This window comes from Salmo trutta, chromosome 32 (assembly GCF_901001165.1).
Source record: "Salmo trutta chromosome 32, fSalTru1.1, whole genome shotgun sequence".
Taxonomy (NCBI): Eukaryota; Metazoa; Chordata; class Actinopteri; order Salmoniformes; family Salmonidae; genus Salmo; species Salmo trutta.
In genome coordinates this window covers 44205330-44226429 of record NC_042988.1, presented here as the reverse complement: position 1 = coordinate 44226429, position 21100 = coordinate 44205330, and the positions used below count along the sequence as shown (strand labels likewise).

Here is a 21100-nt window from a genome sequence, read left to right as displayed (position 1 = left end):
ACAATACAGTCCTCAGATGAGAATTACCATTCAATCTACAATACAGTCCTCAGATGAGAATTACCATTCAATCTACAATACAGTCCTCAGATGAGAATTACCATTCAATCTACAATACAGTCCTCAGATGAGAATTACCATTCATTCTAGAGAGAAACATGACAGGGATGTTTTCCAGTCTGCTTTAATGGCAGCCATGTTCTGTATGTTTGGTGGGACGTTGATGAAATATTCTCCTAACCCACAGAAAACTAATCACATGAATATTCTTGAAATGTGTCTGGAACATTCAGTATGTTAAGTTCTGGGTAAATTCTATTTGACATGTAGGGAACATTCCTATGAAAACGTTAGTGAATGACCTATGTGGTCGGCAGGTAGCCTAGCGGTTAAGAGCGTTGGGCCAGTAACCATGTCAATTTTAAAATGCTTACCTTGCACTCTCTTTAGCCCCTGTCTCTGCACCGCCACAGGGAGAGGTGATGGTGGAGGTGAGGAAACACGCTCCTGACGCATCATCGGTGGTGGGCTCTCCTTCTTCACCCCGTTGCTAAGGGCAACCCCGCTCAGAACACTGGCAGCGCTTGGAACCCCGGTGGTCGTCATGGCGTCGGGACGGGAGAAGGAAGCGATCCTCTGCAGGATGGAACCCACGCTTTCTCTCTCTGACATCATTTCCTGTGGCTGAGTGTGCTCCAGTGGCAGGGGGGTGGAGGGGGCCAGGTGTCCTATCTGAGGTCTGGGGGAGAGCAGGTTGAGCTGAGGGGTCTGGGCGGGGGACAGGGGGACAGGGGACAGGCTCACCTTAGGGACAGGCTTGGCCCCCGGGGGGGAGGTAGGTGGGGGAGAGCGGGGGAGGGAGGGGTTGATGTTGTTGTAGGAGAGGTGGTGGTTGGCGGCGGGAAGAGGAGTGAGGTCACCACCGGAGCTGTCCAGACTGCTGAGGGATGGGCTAGCTGAGACAGAGAGGCTGCTGGGATAGTGTGCTCTGGGGGGAGGTTTAGGGGGGTCAGACGAGGGGGGAGGACGGGGGCTGGGCTGGGGCGTCTTCACCCCCACCAGACTGTCTAGATCCAGGGGAAACTTGTTGAGACGCTGCGTCTCTTTGGGTTTGGGCTGGGCCTGGTAGCTGTTGTGGTTCTGATTGGGAGAGTAGCATCCTTCCTTCCCAAAGGGACTGGTGTTATAATGGCGCTGGGATCCGCCATTCAAACCCACATTGGCGTTGCCATACCTCACCCCTCCACCTCCAGCCCCCCGCACCCCCATCACCCCGCCTCCTCCTTCCCCGATCTGGAGGTCCAGACTGGGCATGGATCCGTGGCTGACTCCCCTGGGCTCTGGAGCTCCCAGCCCCATAGGCCCCTCTAGCTCAGAGTGAAACACACTCCCATGGGAAGAGAACTGCTTCCCCATCCCCAGGCCCACGCCACGCTGCTGCCCAGGACGCTGCTCCATCTGTGGGCCGGTGAAGTAGGACAGACACCCTGGCTTGCCTGGAGGTACCGCTCCTCCTCCTTCTCCTCCACCTCCCTGGATGGAATAGTCCAGACTAGAAGAGGAGCTATGGAGACTATCATTATCGCTGCCTGGGCCAGAGAGAGAGGAGGAGAAACCCTTAGGGTTGAACTTGTTCTGGAAGGAAGAGGCCCTGGTGATGCCTCCGGAGCTCCCTCCATTGTTGTTGATGGTGGGTCTGTTCATGGCTCTGTTGAAGGACAGACTGGAGACCATGCGGGACTTGAATACAGGGCTCTGGGCAGGGCTGGGGTTGGTACCAAGACTGATCCGGGAGCGGAAGGCAGGGGAGCCGCTGTTGGAGGTGGGGAACCCTCGACCCTCGTTGGTCTTGTTGAGGAGGGAGGTGGAGGAGAGGGGGGAGGGAACGGGGGAGGAGGGGGAGAAGGGAGGAAGCTCGTCCACATCATCGACGTCGAAGGATCTTTTCAAAGCTGTGGCGGAGAGAGAAGGCGATATGGGCAGAGGGGAGGGGGGGGAGAGAGGGAGGGGGAGAGGAGGAAGAGGAAGGGAGGGTTAATAAGTGAGTTAATTAATAACAGTTGAGTTGAATAGTTGTAACATGAAATAACATACAATGAATACACTTACTAACTGTTCTTATTTAAGTTACTTTAGTTTATTCCACCTTTAATTAACCAGGTAGGCAAGTTGAGAACAAGTTCTCATTTACAACTGCGACCTGGCCAAGAATAAAGCAAAGCAGTTTGACATCATACAACAACACAGAGTTACACATGGAGTAAACAAACATACAGTCAATAATACAGTAGAAAAGTCTACATACAGTGTGTGAAAATGAAGTAAGATAAGGGAGGTAAGGCAATAAATAGGCCATGGTGGCGAAATAATTACAATTTAGCATCAACACTGGAATGGTAGATGTGCAGAAGATGAATGTGCAAGTAGAGATACTGTGGTGAAAAGGAGCGAGTATTGAGAGGGGAGGCTGGAGGGGTTGTTTTGTGAAGGCTTTGTTATACTGAATACATTTAGATATTGTCGTCCATGTTTTAAGGGGCCATTGAACGTCTTTCAGTGAGGTTCGTATCGGCGGAATCTTTTGCTTAATGTACACGGTGACAAAAACATTTTATTCTCTGAAAGACTACAACTCGGGTGTGCGGCGGTGCTTCCTGATCTGGCCCGTCCCTCCCCCAAGATGGGCTTTTCTGAAAGGGAGGCAGACACCACACCAAACCCTCTGGGCAAAACTGAAAGAGCTGACCAGACTCAATGGCTTCAAGTGATTCCTCTATCAACATGAATTAGACCATGGAGTTTTTTTGTGATGTTCTCTTAACTAGCTACATGGTGAAATTCAACCCTATATTTCAACTGGAATATAGTGAAGAAGGATTCAAAACATAGAGTTGGATTTAGCTAGAAGCTCAGGTATAGCCGATGCCAGCACCAAGAGGGCAGATGACAAATACGGTGCCTAGCTAAGTAAGTTATTTTTCCTGCAAGCTACCTGACTAGCTAGCTAAGTAAATTATGTTTCATACAAGCCACCTAGCTAGCTAACTAACTTTAATTTATCTACTGAAACTCATTATGTATTGACATATATTGACGTACAGTTGAAGTCGGAAGTTTACATACACTTTGGAATCATTAAAACTCGTTTTTCAACCACTCCACAAATTTCTTGTTAACAAACTATAGTTTTGGCAAGTCGGTTAGGACATCTACTTTGTGCATGACACAATAACTTTTTCCAACAATTGTTTACAGACAGATTATTTCACTTATAATTCACTGTATCACAATTCCAGTGGGTCAGAAGTTTACATACATTAAGTTGACTGTGCCTTTCAACAGCTTGGAAAATTCCAGAAAATGATGTCATGGCTTTAGAAGCTTCTGATAGGCTAATTGACATAATTTGAGTCAATTGGAGGTGTACCTGTGGATGTATTTCAAGGCCTACCTTAAAACTCAGTAACTCTTTGCTTGACATCATGGGAAAATCAAAAGAAATCAGCCATGACCTCTGGTTCATCCTTGGGAGCAATTTCCAAACGCCTGAAGGTACCACGTTCATCTGTACAAACAATAGTACGCAAGTATGACCACCATGGGACCACGCAGCCATTATACCGCTCAGGAAGGAGTCGTGTTCTGTCTCCTAGAGATCAACATACTTTGGTGCAAAAAGTGCAAATCAATCCCAGAAAAACAGCAAAGGACCTCGTGAAGATGTTGGAGGAAACAGGTACAAAAGTATCTATATCCACAGTAAAACGAGTCCTATATCGACATAACCTGAAAGGCCACTCAGCAAGGAAGAAGCCACTGATCCAAAACCGCCATAAAAAAGACAGACTACGGTTTGCAACTGCACATGGGGACAAAGATCGTAGTTTTCGGCGAAATGTCCTCTGGTCTGATGAAACAAAAATACAACTGTTTAGCCATAATGACCATCGTTACGTTTGGAAGAAAAAGGGGGAGGCTTGCAAGCCGAAGAACACCATCCCAACCGTGAAGCACGGGGGTGGCAGCATCATGTTGTGGGGGTGCTTTGCTGCAGGAGGGACTGGTGCACTTCACAAAATTATGTGGATATACTGAAGCATCATCTCAGGACATCAGTCAGGAAGTTAAAGCTTGGTTGCAAATGGGTCTTCCAAATGGACAATGACCCCAAGCATACTTCCAAAGTTGTGGACAACAAAGTCATTGAAGTGGCCATCACCAAACCCTGACCTCAATCCTATAGAAAATGTATGGGCAGAACTAAAAAAGCGTGGGTGAGCAAGGAGGCCTACAAACCTGACCCAGTTACACCAGCTCTGTCAGGAGGAATGGGCCAAAATTCACCCAACTTATTGTGGGAAGCTTGTGGAAGGCTACCCAAAACGTTTGACCCAAGTTAAACAATTTAAAGGCAATGCTACCAAATGCTAATTGAGTGTATGTAAACTTCTGACCCACTGGGAATGTGAAGGAAATAAAAGCTGAAATAAATCATTCTCTCTACTATTATTCTGACATTTCACATTCTTAAAATAAAGTGGTGATCCTAACTGACCTAAGACAGGGTATTTTCACTAGGATTAAATGTCAGGAATTGTGAAAAACTGAGTTTAAATGTATTTGGCTAAGGTGTAAGTAAACTTACGACTTCAACTGAATCTGAATGTCTAACATCTGTTTGATGCTAGAGAGCCCCGTACAGCTTATACAAATATTTTCTGTGAATCCATACAGGCAGACACATTTAGAAAAGGGATAAGAAATACTGAATGCCATCTATTTTTTATTTAAACTTTATTTAATTTACCAGTCCATAGATACACAAAATGTCATCATAGGGTGTATCGTCCGGTGTACGATGCCCAGACCCGTCCTCCAATTATGTTTGAAACACATCTGACTGACCTAGAAATGCCTTGGACAGCATGAAAACAAACCCAGATTTCCCCCAGGGTGAAATGTCCCTTTAACCTGGCAGTAGTGATGAGGACTATCTTTACAGGGTGATGTCATGAGGCCTCAAAGAGAGATCAAACAGTAGGTCTGTAATTACGGCCTGGGCACTAACAACGGCTCTGTCTGGAGGTACACACACGCACACGCACACACACACACACACACACACACACACACACACACACACACACCCCTGATATAGGCTGCTAATACAACATGGACAGTCTTCAAAGTAGAGCAGTTAGGGATGATGAAAGCACCAGAGAAGAAGATTTGACTTTACAAATGCCACACGTTGTATCTCTCTGTCTGAACCAAATGTGCCAATTTAACACACAACTCCTATATAGGATGTTTCCATGTAAAAGGACCCATGAGCACCACCATGTGAAGTTCGCAGGAGCATGTCAAATTGGGTGTCAAATGAAAGCTAAGAGTATATGTTTTAAAGAAATTAAGGGATAAATACATTTTTTTCTACGATTTTCTATGCAAAAAACCCCCAAAAAGGCTCTGATTTCTAGTCAAACAGAAATACATTAAAAACACAACAATGTTGACGTAAAGACCCCTGGCAACTAATATCAACACATATATTTAGTTTAGGAGAAAGTATTTGCCTTCTGTATGTTCAAGAAGCATTGCCTTGTTCCATGTAATTCTGTTACCAACAACCCATATATCTTTATAACTATTTTCTCATTTCTCTCCCTCATCAGGAGGGAGGATTATAAAACTTCACAGAAAGTAAAGGTTATAGAGGGTTTACTGGTCAAACGTTTGTTTATTCATTATAAAGTCATTAAAACAGGTAATTCTGTTACCAAATCGGTACCAGAATTACCAAATAATCTGTAATGGAACGACTGCAATTGAATTGGCTACAATGGGAAACCATAGTGTCTCCTGTTACTGTCCTCCCTTCCACTGACATACTGTTATGTTCAGCTCATAGTGTCTGAACACTACTGTACTGAACTCTACTGTACTCTACTGTACTGAACTGAACTGTACTGAACTCTACTGTATTCTACTGTACTGTACTCTACTGTACTGTACTCTACTGTACTGAACTGAACTGTACTGAACTCTACTGTACTGTACTCTACTGTACTGAACTCTACTGTACTGAACTGTGCTGTACTGTACTGTGCTGTACTGTACTGTACTCTACTGTACTGAACTCTACTGTACTGAACTCTACTGTACTGTACTCTACTGTACTGTACTGTGCTGTACTGTACTGTACTCTACTGTACTGAACTCTACTGTACTGAACTGTACTGAACTGAACTCTACTGTACTGTACTCTACTGTACTGTACTGTGCTGTACTGTACTGTACTCTACTGTACTGAACTCTACTGTACTGAACTGTACTGAACTGAACTCTACTGTACTGTACTGTGCTGTGCTGTACTGTACTGTACTCTACTGTACTCTACTGTGCTGTACTGTACTCTACTGTTCTGTACTGAACTCTACTGTACTGAACTCTACTGTATTCTACTGTACTGTACTCTACTGTATTCTACTGTACTGTACTCTACTGTACTGTACTCTACTGAACTCTACTGTACTCTACTGTACTGAACTCTACTGTATTCTACTGTACTGTACTCTACTGTACTGTACTGTACTCTACTCTACTGAACTCTACTGTACTCTACTGTATTCTACTGTACTGAACTCTACTGTACTCTACTCTACTGAACTCTACTCTACTGTATTCTACTGTACTGAACTCTACTGTACTGAACTCTACTGTATTCTACTGTACTGTACTCTACTGTATTCTACTGTACTGTACTCTACTGTACTGTACTCTACTGTACTCTACTGTACTCTACTGTACTGTACTGTAATGTACTGTACTCTACTGTACTGTACTCTACTGAACTCTACTGTACTCTACTGTATTCTACTGTACTGAACTCTACTGTACTCTACTGTACTGAACTCTACTGTACTGAACTCTACTGTACTCTACTGTACTGTGCTGTACTGTGCTGTACTGTGCTCTACTGTACTCTACTGTACTGTGCTGTACTGAACTGAACTGTACTCTACTGTACTGTACTGTACTCTACTCTACTGAACTCTACTGTACTCTACTGTATTCTACTGTACTGAACTCTACTGTACTCTACTGTACTGAACTCTACTGTATTCTACTGTACTGTACTCTACTGTACTCTACTGTACTGTACTCTACTGTACTGTACTCTACTGTACTGTACTCTACTGTATTGTACTCTACTGTACTCTACTGTATTCTACTGTACTGTACTCTACTGTACTCTACTCTACTGAACTCTACTGTACTCTACTGTACTGTACTGTGCTGTACTGAACTGAACTCTACTCTACTGTGCTGTGCTGCACTGTGCAGTACTGAACTCTACTGTGATGTACTGTGATGCCCAAACTTGTGAAACATAGACGCCTGGGATTGTTTCCATTTTAGACCAACAAAAGGTGGTCTTGTTTGTGGGCGGAGCTCATTACAATAATAGCCAGTGTGTAGAATAATACCCAAACATGCAGAAGAAGGATTCATCATATTTCTACCTTAGGTGTACCTATTCAGGATACATCCCCATGAAGAGAATGATATTCATATCCATCATTATGTATTTCTGTGTAGACAGATCAGGGACCCGTGATGTCATTCTGGATGTTTATTTATTATTTTTCAAAATTTAACTAAGTTAAGAACAAATTCTTATTTACAACGACGGCCTACCCCGGACCAAACCAGGACAACGCTGGGCCAAATGTGATACAGCCTGGATTTGAACCAGGGACTGTAGTGACACCAAAGTCAAGGTTTCAGGTCATAGCTGACAGCCCATTCTTTCTGCAGGCATCGTTGGATCTTAATTCAGAGCAGATATTTAACTGAGTGTTTTGGAAAATGTGGATAAATAAACGGAGGGAGATTTGACCCTTCTGTACAGTTCCATTGATTGTTCGCGGTCGTCCTTGTTCATAGAGTTGTACGGTTTTGTTGAACTTTGAAAATCAATGGTTTTTGTTTGGCAAACATTTTAAAGTGAAAAATCTGAGTCAAGGCGGGTTTCCGTTTTCCGTGGAATTGCCCCTAAAACAAAAAAGATAAAACTCAAAAAAAGTCCATCAACATCTAAAATGTGGAATCTACATTTGCCAAACGGAGTTATTGTCAGAGCGAAACGTTGAAACTTAAAGTCCCCCAAAAAAGTTTGATCCTGTGAAGTGTGACAGAGTTTCTTTAATCGCTCTTTCTCCTTTCTCTCTCTCTCGTTTTCTCTTGCTCTCTGTCTCGGTCTCTCTCTCTTTATCGCTCCTCTCTCATTCTCCCTTTCTCTCTCTCTCTCTCGTTTTCTCTTGCTCTCTGTCTCGGTCTCTCTCTTTATCGCTCCTCTCTCATTCTCCCTTTCTCTCTCTCTCGGTCTCTCTTGCTCTCTGTCTCGGTCTCTCTCTCTTTATCGCTCCTCTCTCATTCTCCCTTTCTGTTTTTCTCTCTCTCTTTGAACACAAAGCGATCTGTGGTTAAACCTCTCCTGTTTTCGACCTTTGCCTTTGTGTTACAGCAGCGTCGCTTCCTGTGTCCAACACACACACACACACACACACACACACACACACACACACACACACACACACACACACACACACACCACACTCCCTTCCTGCATCCCCTCCCTCTCTCCGTAGTGAGGGGTTTAGGCCAACAGACACAAAGAGGTGATTGAGGGAGCAGGGTGAGAGTCAGAGTCCAGAGAGGTTTGGTTACAGCAGACCCCAACACAACACAGGATTCATCTCACCAAATAAATGGAGGGGAGAGAGAGACAGAGAGAGGACAGAGACAAGACAGAAGAAGAGGACAGAGAGAGGGCATAGAGAGAGGATAGTACAGAGAGAGAAGGGAGAGAGAGAGAGAGAGAGAAGACAGAGAGAGAGAGAGGGCATATATAGAGAGAGAGGAAACCATCTCAACAGAGAAAAATGGCCTCACCTGTGCTACCTGAGTGTACAAAACATTAGGAACACCTACTCTTTCCATGACAGACTGACCAGGTGAATCCAGGTGAAAGCTATGATCCCTTATTGATGTCACTTGTTAAATCCACTTCAATCAGTGTAGATGAAGGGGAGGAGACGGGTTAAAGAAGGATTTTAAAACCTTGAGACAATTGAGACATGGATTGTGTATGTGAGCCATTCAGAAGCTGAATGGGCAAGACAACATATTTAATTGCCGGTTTGAGTGTGTCACACAACAGTTTCCTGTGTGTATCAAGAATGGTCTCCCACCTAAAGGACATCCAGACAACTTTACACAACTGTGGGAAGCACTGGAGTCCACATGGGCCAGCATCCCTGTGGAACGCTTTCAACACCTTGTAGAGTCCATGTCCTGATGAATTGAGGCTGTTCTGAGAGCAAAAGGTGTTGCAACTCAAAATTAGGAAGGTGTTCATAATGTTTTGTACACTATGTGTATATCCCCCACTAGAATCCCCATACTTTAACGATGACAGATTCTCCATCCTAGAGAGGGAGATCAATCATTTCCAGACCCAGGGACATGTACTAATTCTGGCAACCTAAACGCCAGAACGATTCCCACTAATGATCAAAATCCACAAAAGAGCACTGCCCACAAAATGAGGTGGAAACTGAGCTGCACTTCCTAACCTCCCGCCACATGTATAACCATATTAGAGACACATATTTCCCTCAGATTACACAGACCCACAAATAATTTGAAAACAAATCGAATCTTGATAAACTCTCATTTCTATTAGATGAAATACAACAGTGCTTCTACACCTGCATTGCTTGCTGTTTGGGGGTTTAGGCTGGGTTTCTGTACAGCACTTTGAGATATCAGCTGATGTAAGAAGGGCTATATAAATAAATTTGATTTGAACAGTGTGACATCACAGCAGCAAGATCTGTGACCCGTTGCCACATGAAAAGGGCAACCATGTATCTGTTTATTTATTTTCCCTTTCATACTTCAACTACTAGCACATTGTTACAACACTGTACAATGATATAACGTTTGAAATGTCTATATTATCATTTCTGATTGTTTATTTCCCATGTTCATTGTCTATTCTACTTGCTTTGTCAATGTAAACACGTTTCCCATGCCAATAAAGCCTTTTGAATTAGAGAGGACAGAGAGAGGACAGAGAGAGGACAGAGAGAGGACAGGACAGAGAGAGGACAGAGAGAGGACAGAGAGAGGACAGAGACAGGACAGAGAGAGGACAGAGAGAGGACAGAGAGAGGACAGAGAGAGGACAGAGAGAGGACAGAGCGAGGACAGAGAGAGGACAGAGAGAGGACAGAGACAGGACAGAGAGAGGACAGAGACAGGACAGAGAGAGGACAGAGAGAGGACAGAGACAGGACAGAGAGAGGACAGAGAGAGGACAGAGCGAGGACAGAGAGAGGACAGAGAGAGGACAGAGACAGGACAGAGAGAGGACAGAGACAGGACAGAGAGAGGACAGAGAGAGGACAGAGACAGGACAGAGAGAGGACAGAGAGAGGACAGAGAGAGGACAGAGAGAGGACAGAGACAGGACAGAGAGAGGACAGAGACAGGACAGAGAGAGGACAGAGAGAGGACAGAGAGAGGACAGAGAGAGGACAGAGAGAGGACAGAGACAGGACAGAGAGAGGACAGAGAGAGGACAGAGAGAGGACAGAGAGAGGACAGAGAGAGGACAGAGAGCAGGACAGAGAAGGACAGAGACAGGACAGAGAGAGGACAGAGAGAGGACAGAGACAGGACAGAGAGAGGACAGAGAGAGGACAGAGCGAGGACAGAGAGAGGACAGAGAGAGGACAGAGACAGGACAGAGAGAGGACAGAGACAGGACAGAGAGAGGACAGAGAGAGGACAGAGACAGGACAGAGAGAGGACAGAGAGAGGACAGAGAGAGGACAGAGACAGGACAGAGAGAGGACAGAGACAGGACAGAGAGAGGACAGAGAGAGGACAGAGAGAGGACAGAGAGAGGACAGAGACAGGACAGAGAGAGGACAGAGAGAGGACAGAGTGAGGACAGAGAGAGGACAGAGACAGGACAGAGAGAGACAGAGACAGGACAGAGAGAGGACAGAGACAGGACAGAGACAGGACAGAGAGAGGACAGAGAGAGGACAGAGACAGGACAGAGAGAGGACAGAGAGAGGACAGAGAGAGGACAGAGACAGGACAGAGAGAGGACAGAGAGAGGACAGAGAGAGGACAGAGACAGGACAGAGAGAGGACAGAGAGAGGACAGAGAGAAGGGTGTAAGCCAAGCTGAGCCCAACAGAACAACCCCAGAATGACTAAACTAAAATATGACAGTAAGAGAATGAACTACTACAGCAGTGAGTTGAACAGCAGAGACAGGAAGGTCACGCCGATAGGTCAAAGTTAGAAAGATATAGACAAGGGAAGGTCACGCCGATAGGTCAAAGTTAGAAAGATATAGACAAGGGGAAGGTCACGTCGATAGGTCAAAGTTAGAAAGATATAGACAAGGGGAAGGTCACGCCGATAGGTCAAAGTTAGAAAGATATAGACAAGGGGAAGGTCACGTCGATAGGTCAAAGTTAGAAAGATATAGACAAGGGAAGGTCACGTCGATAGGTCAAAGTTAGAAAGATATAGACAAGGGAAGGTCACGTCGATAGGTCAAAGTTAGAAAGATATAGACAAGGGGAAGGTCACGCCGATAGGTCAAAGTTAGAAAGATATAGACAAGGGGAAGGTCACGCCGATAGGTCAAAGTTAGAAAGATATAGACAAGGAGAAGGTCACACCGATAGGTCAAAGTTAGAAAGATATAGACAAGGGGAAGGTCACGCCGATAGGTCAAAGTTAGAAAGATATAGACAAGGAGAAGGTCACACCGATAGGTCAAAGTTAGAAAGATATAGACAAGGGGAAGGTCACGCCGATAGGTCAAAGTTAGAAAGATATAGACAAGGGGAAGGTCACGTCGATAGGTCAAAGTTAGAAAGATATAGACAAGGGGAAGGTCACGCCGATAGGTCAAAGTTAGAAAGATATAGACAAGGGGAAGGTCACGTCGATAGGTCAAAGTTAGAAAGATATAGACAAGGGGAAGGTCACGCCGATAGGTCAAAGTTAGAAAGATATAGACAAGGGGAAGGTCACGCCGATAGGTCAAAGTTAGAAAGATATAGACAAGGGGAAGGTCACGTCGATAGGTCAAAGTTAGAAAGATATAGACAAGGGGAAGGTCACGTCGATAGGTCAAAGTTAGAAAGATATAGACAAGGGGAAGGTCACGCCGATAGGTAAAAGTTAGAAAGATATAGACAAGGGGAAGGTCACGTCGATAGGTCAAAGTTAGAAAGATATAGACAAGGGGAAGGTCACGTCGATAGGTCAAAGTTAGAAAGATATAGACAAGGGGAAGGTCACGTCGATAGGTCAAAGTTAGAAAGATATAGACAAGGGGAAGGTCACGTCGATAGGTCAAAGTTAGAAAGATATAGACAAGGGGAAGGTCACGCCGATAGGTAAAAGTTAGAAAGATATAGACAAGGGGAAGGTCACGTCGATAGGTCAAAGTTAGAAAGATATAGACAAGGGGAAGGTCACGTCGATAGGTCAAAGTTAGAAAGATATAGACAAGGGGAAGGTCACGCCGATAGGTCAAAGTTAGAAAGATATAGACAAGGGGAAGGTCACGCCGATAGGTCAAAGTTAGAAAGATATAGACAAGGGGAAGGTCACGCCGATAGGTCAAAGTTAGAAAGATATAGACAAGGGGAAGGTCACGCCGATAGGTCAAAGTTAGAAAGATATAGACAAGGGGAAGGTCACGCCGATAGGTCAAAGTTAGAAAGATATAGACAAGGGGAAGGTCACGCCGATAGGTAAATAGATATCGGGGGCGTTGTGACAGTTCTTTAAGATACTCTTCAAAAGAGGTTTTGGAAGATGGGCAGGGACTCCGCTGTCCTGACTTCAGGGGGAAGCATGTTCCACCGTTAGGGTGCCAGGACAGAGAAGAGCTTTGACTGAGCTGAGCGGGAGCTGCCCTCCCCTAGGGGTGGGAGGGCCAAGAGACCAGAGGTGGCGTAATGGATTGCTCGGGTTGGAATGTACGGTTTGAGCATTGCCTGAAGGTAAGGAGGGCCGGTTCCCCTTGCTGCCCCTGTTGGCAAGCACCAGGGTCTTGAAGATGATGTGAGCTTCGACAGGAAGACAGCATAGTGTGATGAGGAGAGGGGTGACATGGGAGAACTTAGGAAGGTTGAACACCAGGCAGGCTGCAGCATTCTGGATAAATTGCAGGGGTTTGATGCCAAAAGCGGGGAGCCCAGCCAACAGAGAGTTGCAGTAATCTAGACAGGCGATGACAAGTGCCTGGATTAGGACCTACACCACTTCCTGTGTGAGGAAGGGTTGTACTCTACGGATGTCGTAGAGCATGAACCTGCAGGAATGAGTCACTGCTTTGATGTTTGCAGAGAACAACAGGGTGTTGTCCAGGGTCACACCAAGGTTCTTTGCGCTCTGGGAGGGGAACACTATGGAGTTGTCATGTAGAGGTCTTTGAGCGGGCAGGCCTTTCACAGGAAGGAATAGCGGCTCTGTCTTGTCAAGGTTGAGCTTGAGGTGGTGGGCCGACATCCAAGCTGAGAGGTCTGCCAGGCACGCAGAGATGTGTGTCGCTACCCAGGGTGTCAGAAGGTGAAAAGGAGAAGAGTAGTTGTGTCGTCTGCGTAGCAATGATAGGAGAGACCATGTGAGGATATGACAGAGCCGAGTGACTTGGTGTACAGGGTCAAGAAGATCGTTCTGAAAGAGACAATCCAGAGACACATTTTGTTGACTGTTATAAAAATGGGAACATAAGCCACTTAATCTTCCAGACAGACCATCCCCTGGTAGTGCTATAAGAGCACACTGCCCCATGTCAAGAGTTAGTGTTAGCGATGGGTAGAAATGAAGGATACTAGACAACGAAGAATCTGGGTCAGCCAATGTCAACCTGTACAAGTCTGGAACAGTATTGGTACAGGGCAACCCCAAAGAGTTTCAACAGACTTCCACAGAATCAAAGAGGGAGCGCAGCAGGAGAAGATCTCTCTTGGTGAAGACTCCTCCACCCCGAGCGAGTCAAACCAGACCTCTTCCTTAAACAACCCCACAGATGAGCAACCCCAAGCAGAGAGTTAACCTCCCAGTACAGGGTACTACTCCCTCACTGAAATGAAGGATAAATTCACCCAGCTGGAGGGAAGGCAGGCGTTGCTGGAAAAGTCAGCACAAAAAAATGGTCCAGCACAACAACACCCCTCAACCAGACCGGGAGAGCTGGAGGGGGAGAGAGACATGTCTGCACTCTGGACTGTGGTGAGACAACTTCAACAGGAGAAAGAGCAGGAGAGGAAGAAGGAGGCCCAGCGGCAGGAGAAGATGAGAGCAGGAGAGGAAGAAGGAGGCCCAGCGGCAGGAGAAGGTGAGAGCGCTGGAGGAGAAGGTGAGAGCGCTGGAGGAGAAGGTGAGAGCGTTGGAGGAGAAGGTGAGAGCGCTGGAGGAGAAGGTGAGAGCGCTGGAGGAGAAGGTGAGAGCACTGGAGGAGAAGGTGAGAGCGCTGGAGGAGAAGGTGAGAGCGCTAGAGGAGAAGATGAGAGCGCTGGAGGAGAAGGTGAGAGCAGGAGAGGAGAAGGTGAGAGCGCTAGAGGAGAAGATGAGAGCGCTGGAGGAGAAGGTGAGAGCAGGAGAGGAGAAGGTGAGAGCAGGAGAGGAGAAGGTGAGAGCACTAGAGGAGAAGGTGAGAGCAGGAGAGGAGAAGGTGAGAGCGCTGGAGGAGAAGGTGAGAGCAGGAGAGGAGAAGGTGAGAGCGCTGGAGGAGAAGGTGAGAGCACTGGAGGAGAAGGTGAGAGCGCTGGAGGAGAAGGTGAGAGCGCTGGAGGAGAAGGTGAGAGCGCTGGAGGAGAAGGTGAGAGCGCTAGAGGAGAAGGTGAGAGCGCTGGAGGAGAAGGTGAGAGCAGGAGAGGAGAAGGTGAGAGCAGGAGAGGAGAAGGTGAGAGCGCTGGAGGAGAAGGTGAGAGCGCTGGAGGAGAAGGTGAGAGCACTAGAGGAGAAGGTCAGAGCACTGGAGGAGAAGGTGAGAGCAGGAGAGGAGAAGGTGAGAGTGCTGGAGGAGAAGGTGAGAGCAGGAGAGGAGAAGGTGAGAGCGCTGGAGGAGAAGGTGAGAGCACTAGAGGAGAAGGTGAGAGCGCTAGAGGAGAAGGTGAGAGCGCTGGAGGAGAAGGTGAGAGTGCTGGAGGAGAAGGTGAGAGCACTAGAGGAGAAGGTGAGAGCGCTAGAGGAGAAGGTGAGAGCGCTGGAGGAGAAGGTGAGAGCGTTGGAGGAGAAGGTGAGAGCGCTGGAGGAGAAGGTGAGAGCACTAGAGGAGAAGGTGAGAGCAGGAGAGGAGAAGGTGAGAGCGCTGGAGGAGAAGGTGAGAGCACTAGAGGAGAAGGTGAGAGCACTGGAGGAGAAGGTGAGAGCGCTGGAGGAGAAGGTGAGAGCACTAGAGGAGAAGGTGAGAGCGCTGGAGGAGAAGGTGAGAGCAGGAGAGGAGAAGGTGAGAGTGCTAGAGGAGAAGGTGAGAGCAGGAGAGGAGAAGGTGAGAGCAGGAGAGGAGAAGGTGAGAGCGCTAGAGGAGAAGGTGAGAGCACTGGAGGAGAAGGTGAGAGCGCTGGAGGAGAAGGTGAGAGCAGGAGAGGAGAAGGTGAGAGCAGGAGAGGAGAAGGTGAGAGCAGGAGAGGAGAAGGTGAGAGCAGGAGAGGAGAAGGTGAGAGCGCTGGAGGAGAAGGTGAGAGCGCTGGAGGAGAAGGTGAGAGCGCTGGAGGAGAAGGTGAGAGCGCTGGAGGAGAAGGTGAGAGCGCTGGAGGAGAAGGTGAGAGCGCTAGAGGAGAAGGTGAGAGCAGGAGAGGAGAAGGTGAGAGCACTGGAGGAGAAGGTGAGAGCGCTGGAGGAGAAGGTGAGAGCACTAGAGGAGAAGGTGAGAGCAGGAGAGGAGAAGGTGAGAGCACTGGAGGAGAAGGTGAGAGCGCTGGAGGAGAAGGTGAGAGCACTAGAGGAGAAGGTGAGAGCGCTGGAGGAGAAGGTGAGAGCGCTGGAGGAGAAGGTGAGAGCGCTAGAGGAGAAGGTGAGAGCGCTAGAGGAGAAGGTGAGAGCGCTAGAGGAGAAGGTGAGAGCAGGAGAGGAGAAGGTGAGAGCACTGGAGGAGAAGGTGAGAGCGCTGGAGGAGAAGGTGAGAGCACTAGAGGAGAAGGTGAGAGCGCTGGAGGAGAAGGTGAGAGCGCTGGAGGAGAAGGTGAGAGCGCTAGAGGAGAAGGTGAGAGCGCTAGAGGAGAAGGTGAGAGCGCTGGAGGAGAAGGTGAGAGCGCTAGAGGAGAAGGTGAGAGCGTTGGAGGAGAAGGTGAGAGCGCTGGAGGAGAAGGTGAGAGCGTTGGAGGAGAAGGTGAGAGCGCTGGAGGAGAAGGTGAGAGCACTGGAGGAGAAGGTGAGAGCGCTGGAGGAGAAGGTGAGAGCGTTGGAGGAGAAGGTGAGAGCGTTGGAGGAGAAGGTGAGAGCGCTAGAGGAGAAGGTGAGAGCGCTGGAGGAGAAGGTGAGAGCAGGAGAGGAGAAGGTGAGAGCGCTGGAGGAGAAGGTGAGAGCGCTAGAGGAGAAGGTGAGAGCAGGAGAGGAGAAGGTGAGAGCGCTGGAGGAGAAGGTGAGAGTGCTAGAGGAGAAGGTGAGAGCAGGAGAGGAGAAGGTGAGAGCGCTGGAGGAGAAGGTGAGAGCGCTGGAGGAGAAGGTGAGAGTGCTGGAGGAGAAGGTGAGAGCACTAGAGGAGAAGATGAGTGCTGGAGGAGAAGGTGAGAGCACTAGAGGAGAAGATGAGTGCTGGAGGAGAAGGTGAGAGTGCTGGAGGAGAAGGTGAGAGCAGGAGAGGAGAAGGTGAGAGCGCTGGAGGAGAAGGTGAGAGCACTAGAGGAGAAGGTGAGAGCGCTGGAGGAGAAGGTGAGAGCACTAGAGGAGAAGGTGAGAGTGCTGGAGGAGAAGGTGAGAGCACTAGAGGAGAAGGTGAGAGCGCTGGAGGAGAAGGTGAGAGCACTGGAGGAGAAGGTGAGAGCACTGGAGGAGAAGGTGAGAGCGCTAGAGGAGAAGGTGAGAGCAGGAGAGGAGAAGGTGAGAGCACTAGAGGAGAAGGTGAGAGCAGGAGAGGAGAAGGTGAGAGCACTAGAGGAGAAGGTGAGAGTGCTAGAGGAGAAGGTGAGAGCAGGAGAGGAGAAGGTGAGAGCGCTAGAGGAGAAGGTGAGAGCACTAGAGGAGAAGGTGAGAGCGCTGGAGGAGAAGGTGAGAGCGCTAGAGGAGAAGGTGAGAGCGCTGGAGGAGAAGGTGAGAGCGCTAGAGGAGAAGGTGAGAGCGCTGGAGGAGAAGGTGAGAGCGCTAGAGGAGAAGATGAGAGCACTAGAGGAGAAGGTGAGAGCACTGGAGGAGAAGGTGAGAGCGCTGGAGGAGAAGGTGAGAGCGCTGGAGGAGAAGGTGAGAGCGCTGGAGGAGAAGGTGAGAGCGCTAGAGGAGAAGGTGAGAGCGCTAGAGGAGAAGGTGAGAGCGCTAGAGGAGAAGGTGAGAGCGCTGGAGGAGAAGGTGAGAGCACTAGAGGAGAAGGTGAGAGCGCTGGAGGAGAAGGTGAGAGCGCTAGAGGAGAAGGTGAGAGCGCTAGAGGAGAAGGTGAGAGCGCTAGAGGAGAAGGTGAGAGCGCTGGAGGAGAAGGTGAGAGTGCTAGAGGAGAAGATGAGAGTGCTGGAGGAGAAGGTGAGAGCACTGGAGGAGAAGGTGAGAGCGCTAGAGGAGAAGGTGAGAGCGCTAGAGGAGAAGGTGAGAGCACTAGAGGAGAAGGTGAGAGCGCTGGAGGAGAAGGTGAGAGCAGGAGAGGAGAAGGTGAGAGCGCTAGAGGAGAAGGTGAGAGCGCTAGAGGAGAAGGTGAGAGCACTGGAGGAGAAGGTGAGAGCGCTGGAGGAGAAGGTGAGAGCGCTAGAGGAGAAGGTGAGAGCACTGGAGGAGAAGGTGAGAGCGCTGGAGGAGAAGGTGAGAGCACTGGAGGAGAAGGTGAGAGCGCTGGAGGAGAAGGTGAGAGCACTAGAGGAGAAGGTGAGAGCGCTAGAGGAGAAGGTGAGAGCGCTAGAGGAGAAGGTGAGAGCAGGAGAGGAGAAGGTGAGAGCACTAGAGGAGAAGGTGAGAGCGCTAGAGGAGAAGGTGAGAGCGCTGGAGGAGAAGGTGAGAGCAGGAGAGGAGAAGGTGAGAGCAGGAGAGGAGAAGGTGAGAGCGCTAGAGGAGAAGGTGAGAGCAGGAGAGGAGAAGGTGAGAGCAGGAGAGGAGAAGGTGAGAGCGCTAGAGGAGAAGGTGAGAGCGCTAGAGGAGAAGGTGAGAGCGCTGGAGGAGAAGGTGAGAGCAGGAGAGGAGAAGGTGAGAGCGCTAGAGGAGAAGGTGAGAGCACTAGAGGAGAAGGTGAGAAAGATGATGTGTGACAAAGAACAACCCAAGTCAGATCCTGACCAAAGTCTTGACACCACAGCAGAACAGATAAATGAAGAACCCCAAGCCCATGGGATCCCACCCCTCCCCCTGTCAGCCTCCTGACAACCCCCCCACACCCACTGAGGACACACACAAGACAAAGATTGTACTCCTTATGGGCTCAAACAGGAAGTATATACAAGAAAATACACTTTTTCCCAACACAGACTGTCTAAACTCTGGTGTCCAAACACCCAGCCGCCCTAGACCTTCTGTCTGAGGACCAACTAGGGTCACCCAGCCTCATAATAATACACACAGGCACAAACGACCTGAGAACACAGCAGGAAAGGGTGGCCACAGCACTCAAGAGAGTGATTGAAAAAGCTTCTTCCACTTCCCCAAACTCACACGCTGGTTATCTCCACCCTGCTACCATGAAAAGACTTCCACCCTGCTACCATACAGCAAGTAAACGCAAGCATTTCCCATGACTGTGCCTCAAAATCAAACATCTAGCTGGCCTACCACTCTACCCTGAACTTGGACAGCCTTTATGACCAGGTCCACCTCTACAAGGCAGCAGAGCCCACCTTTGCCAGGACACTAAAGGACATCGACCTCAACCGTAGCCCCAACACTTCACACAGGAGCAACAGATCAATGGACACCCCGCCCAGACCAGCAAGACACTCTCCTAGACCTGTGGGACCCCCCCCCGACCTACACCTAGAGGGTCCAAGCCAGGAGGGCCTACATCCAGACCACAGCACCACCAGCCACATCCACATCCACTTCCACACACCAACCAATCAATACCCCGCAAACCAACCTTGCCCACACCCCATATAGATCCCCTCAGATCAAACCTATGCCCCGCCTGCCCACCCCATGCCCCCCACTCCCGCAAAGAGGGCCTCAACGTGGAAGTCACACATACGCCCAGGCCGTGAGCACGCAAACAGGCCCAACCCCCCATCTTACACTAGCCCAGATGGACCCACTGGTTGCCCTCTAGGTTACAGAGAGCTGGTAGTCCCATCCACCAAACTACCAGTTGGGTGGTATAGAGGAGATGGACCCACTGGTTGCCCTCTAGGTTACAGAGAGCTGGTAGTCCCATCCACCAAACTACCAGTTGGGTGGTATAGAGGAGATGGACCCACTGGTTGCCCTCTAGGTTACAGAGAGCTGGTCCCATCCACCAAACTACCAGGTGGGTGGTATAGAGGAGATGGACCCACTGGTTGCCCTCTAAGTTACAGAGAGCTGGTAGTCCCATCCACCAAACTACCAGGTGTGAAACAGGGAAGGGACCCAGGGGTCTCTTAACAGAGAAAAATCTCCTCCTGTGTGCTACCTATATCCCCCCACTAGAATCCCCATACTTTAATGAAGACAGCTTCTCCATCCTGGAGGGGGAAATCAATCATTTCCAGGCCCAGGGACATGTACTAGTCTGTGACGACCTAAATGCTAGAACTGGACAATAACCTGACACCCTCAGCACACAGGGGGACAAACACTTACCTGGAGGTGACAGCATCCCTCCCCCATATGCCCCCCAAAGCACAACTACGACAACATAACCAACAAAAACGGGTCACAACTCCTGCAACTCTGTCGCACACTGGGTATGTACTTTTACGGTAGGTACACCGATAGTACATCTCTTGGCAGTAGTACTGTAGACTACTTTATCACTGACCAGAGTCTCTCAGAACGTTCACAGTCAGCCCACTGACACCCCAATCAGATCACCACAAAATCACAGTCTACTTGAACAGAGCAATACTCATAATCAACCATAAGGCATCGAAGATGCATGCTATTAAGAAATTCTATAGATTGGAAGGATGGTAGTGTGGGAACCTACCAAAAAACTATTGGCCAACAACAAATCCAGTCCCCTCTAGACAACTTTCTGGACAAAATGTTTTCCTGCAAGAGTGAAGGTGTAAACTTAGCAGTAGGATGCCTGAACAATACTGCATATTTGACCTACCAGCTAACATATCAAAAATTTAAATTACGTCAGAAAACCTAAGACAACAAACAACAATTAGAAATGGTTTGATGAAGAATGCAAAAACCTAAGAAAGAAATGAAGAAACCTATCCAACCAAAAACACAGAGAATCAAAAAACCTTAGCTTACGCCTTCACTATTGTGAAACACTAAAACAATACAGAAATACACAATGGAAAAAGAAGGAACAGCACGTCAGAAATCAACTCAATGTAATTGAAGAATCCATAGACTCTAACCACTTCTGGAGAAATTGGAAAACACTAAACAAACAACAACACAAAGAGTTATTTATCCAAAACGGATAAACCACTTTTCCAAACCTTTTGGCCCTATACCAAAGAACAAACAGCAAAAACATATACATGATCAAATACAAATCATAGAATCGACTATTAAAGACTCCCAGAACCCACTGGATTGTCCAATTACATTGAATTAACTACAGGACAAAATCTCCAACCCAAAAAGGCCTGTGGTGTTGATGGTATCCTCAATGAAATAACAAAATATACGGGCTACAAATTCCAATTGGCTATACTAAAACTCTTTAACATCATCCTTAGCTCTGGCATCTTCCCTA

General features: G+C 48.1%; 1 protein-coding gene across 1 annotated transcript in view; it reads right to left on the bottom strand.

Annotated features, from left to right (window-relative positions):
* Nucleotides 1-331: 331 nt before the first annotated feature.
* Nucleotides 332-21100, bottom strand: part of LOC115171991 (uncharacterized protein KIAA1522-like) — a 56953-nt gene continuing 36184 nt past the window's right edge. The window contains exon 2 of the mRNA XM_029729240.1: nt 332-1952. Within this exon, the coding sequence (XP_029585100.1) occupies nt 340-1952 (1613 nt within the window). The 3' untranslated portion in view covers nt 332-339. The remainder of the gene's footprint in view (nt 1953-21100) is intronic.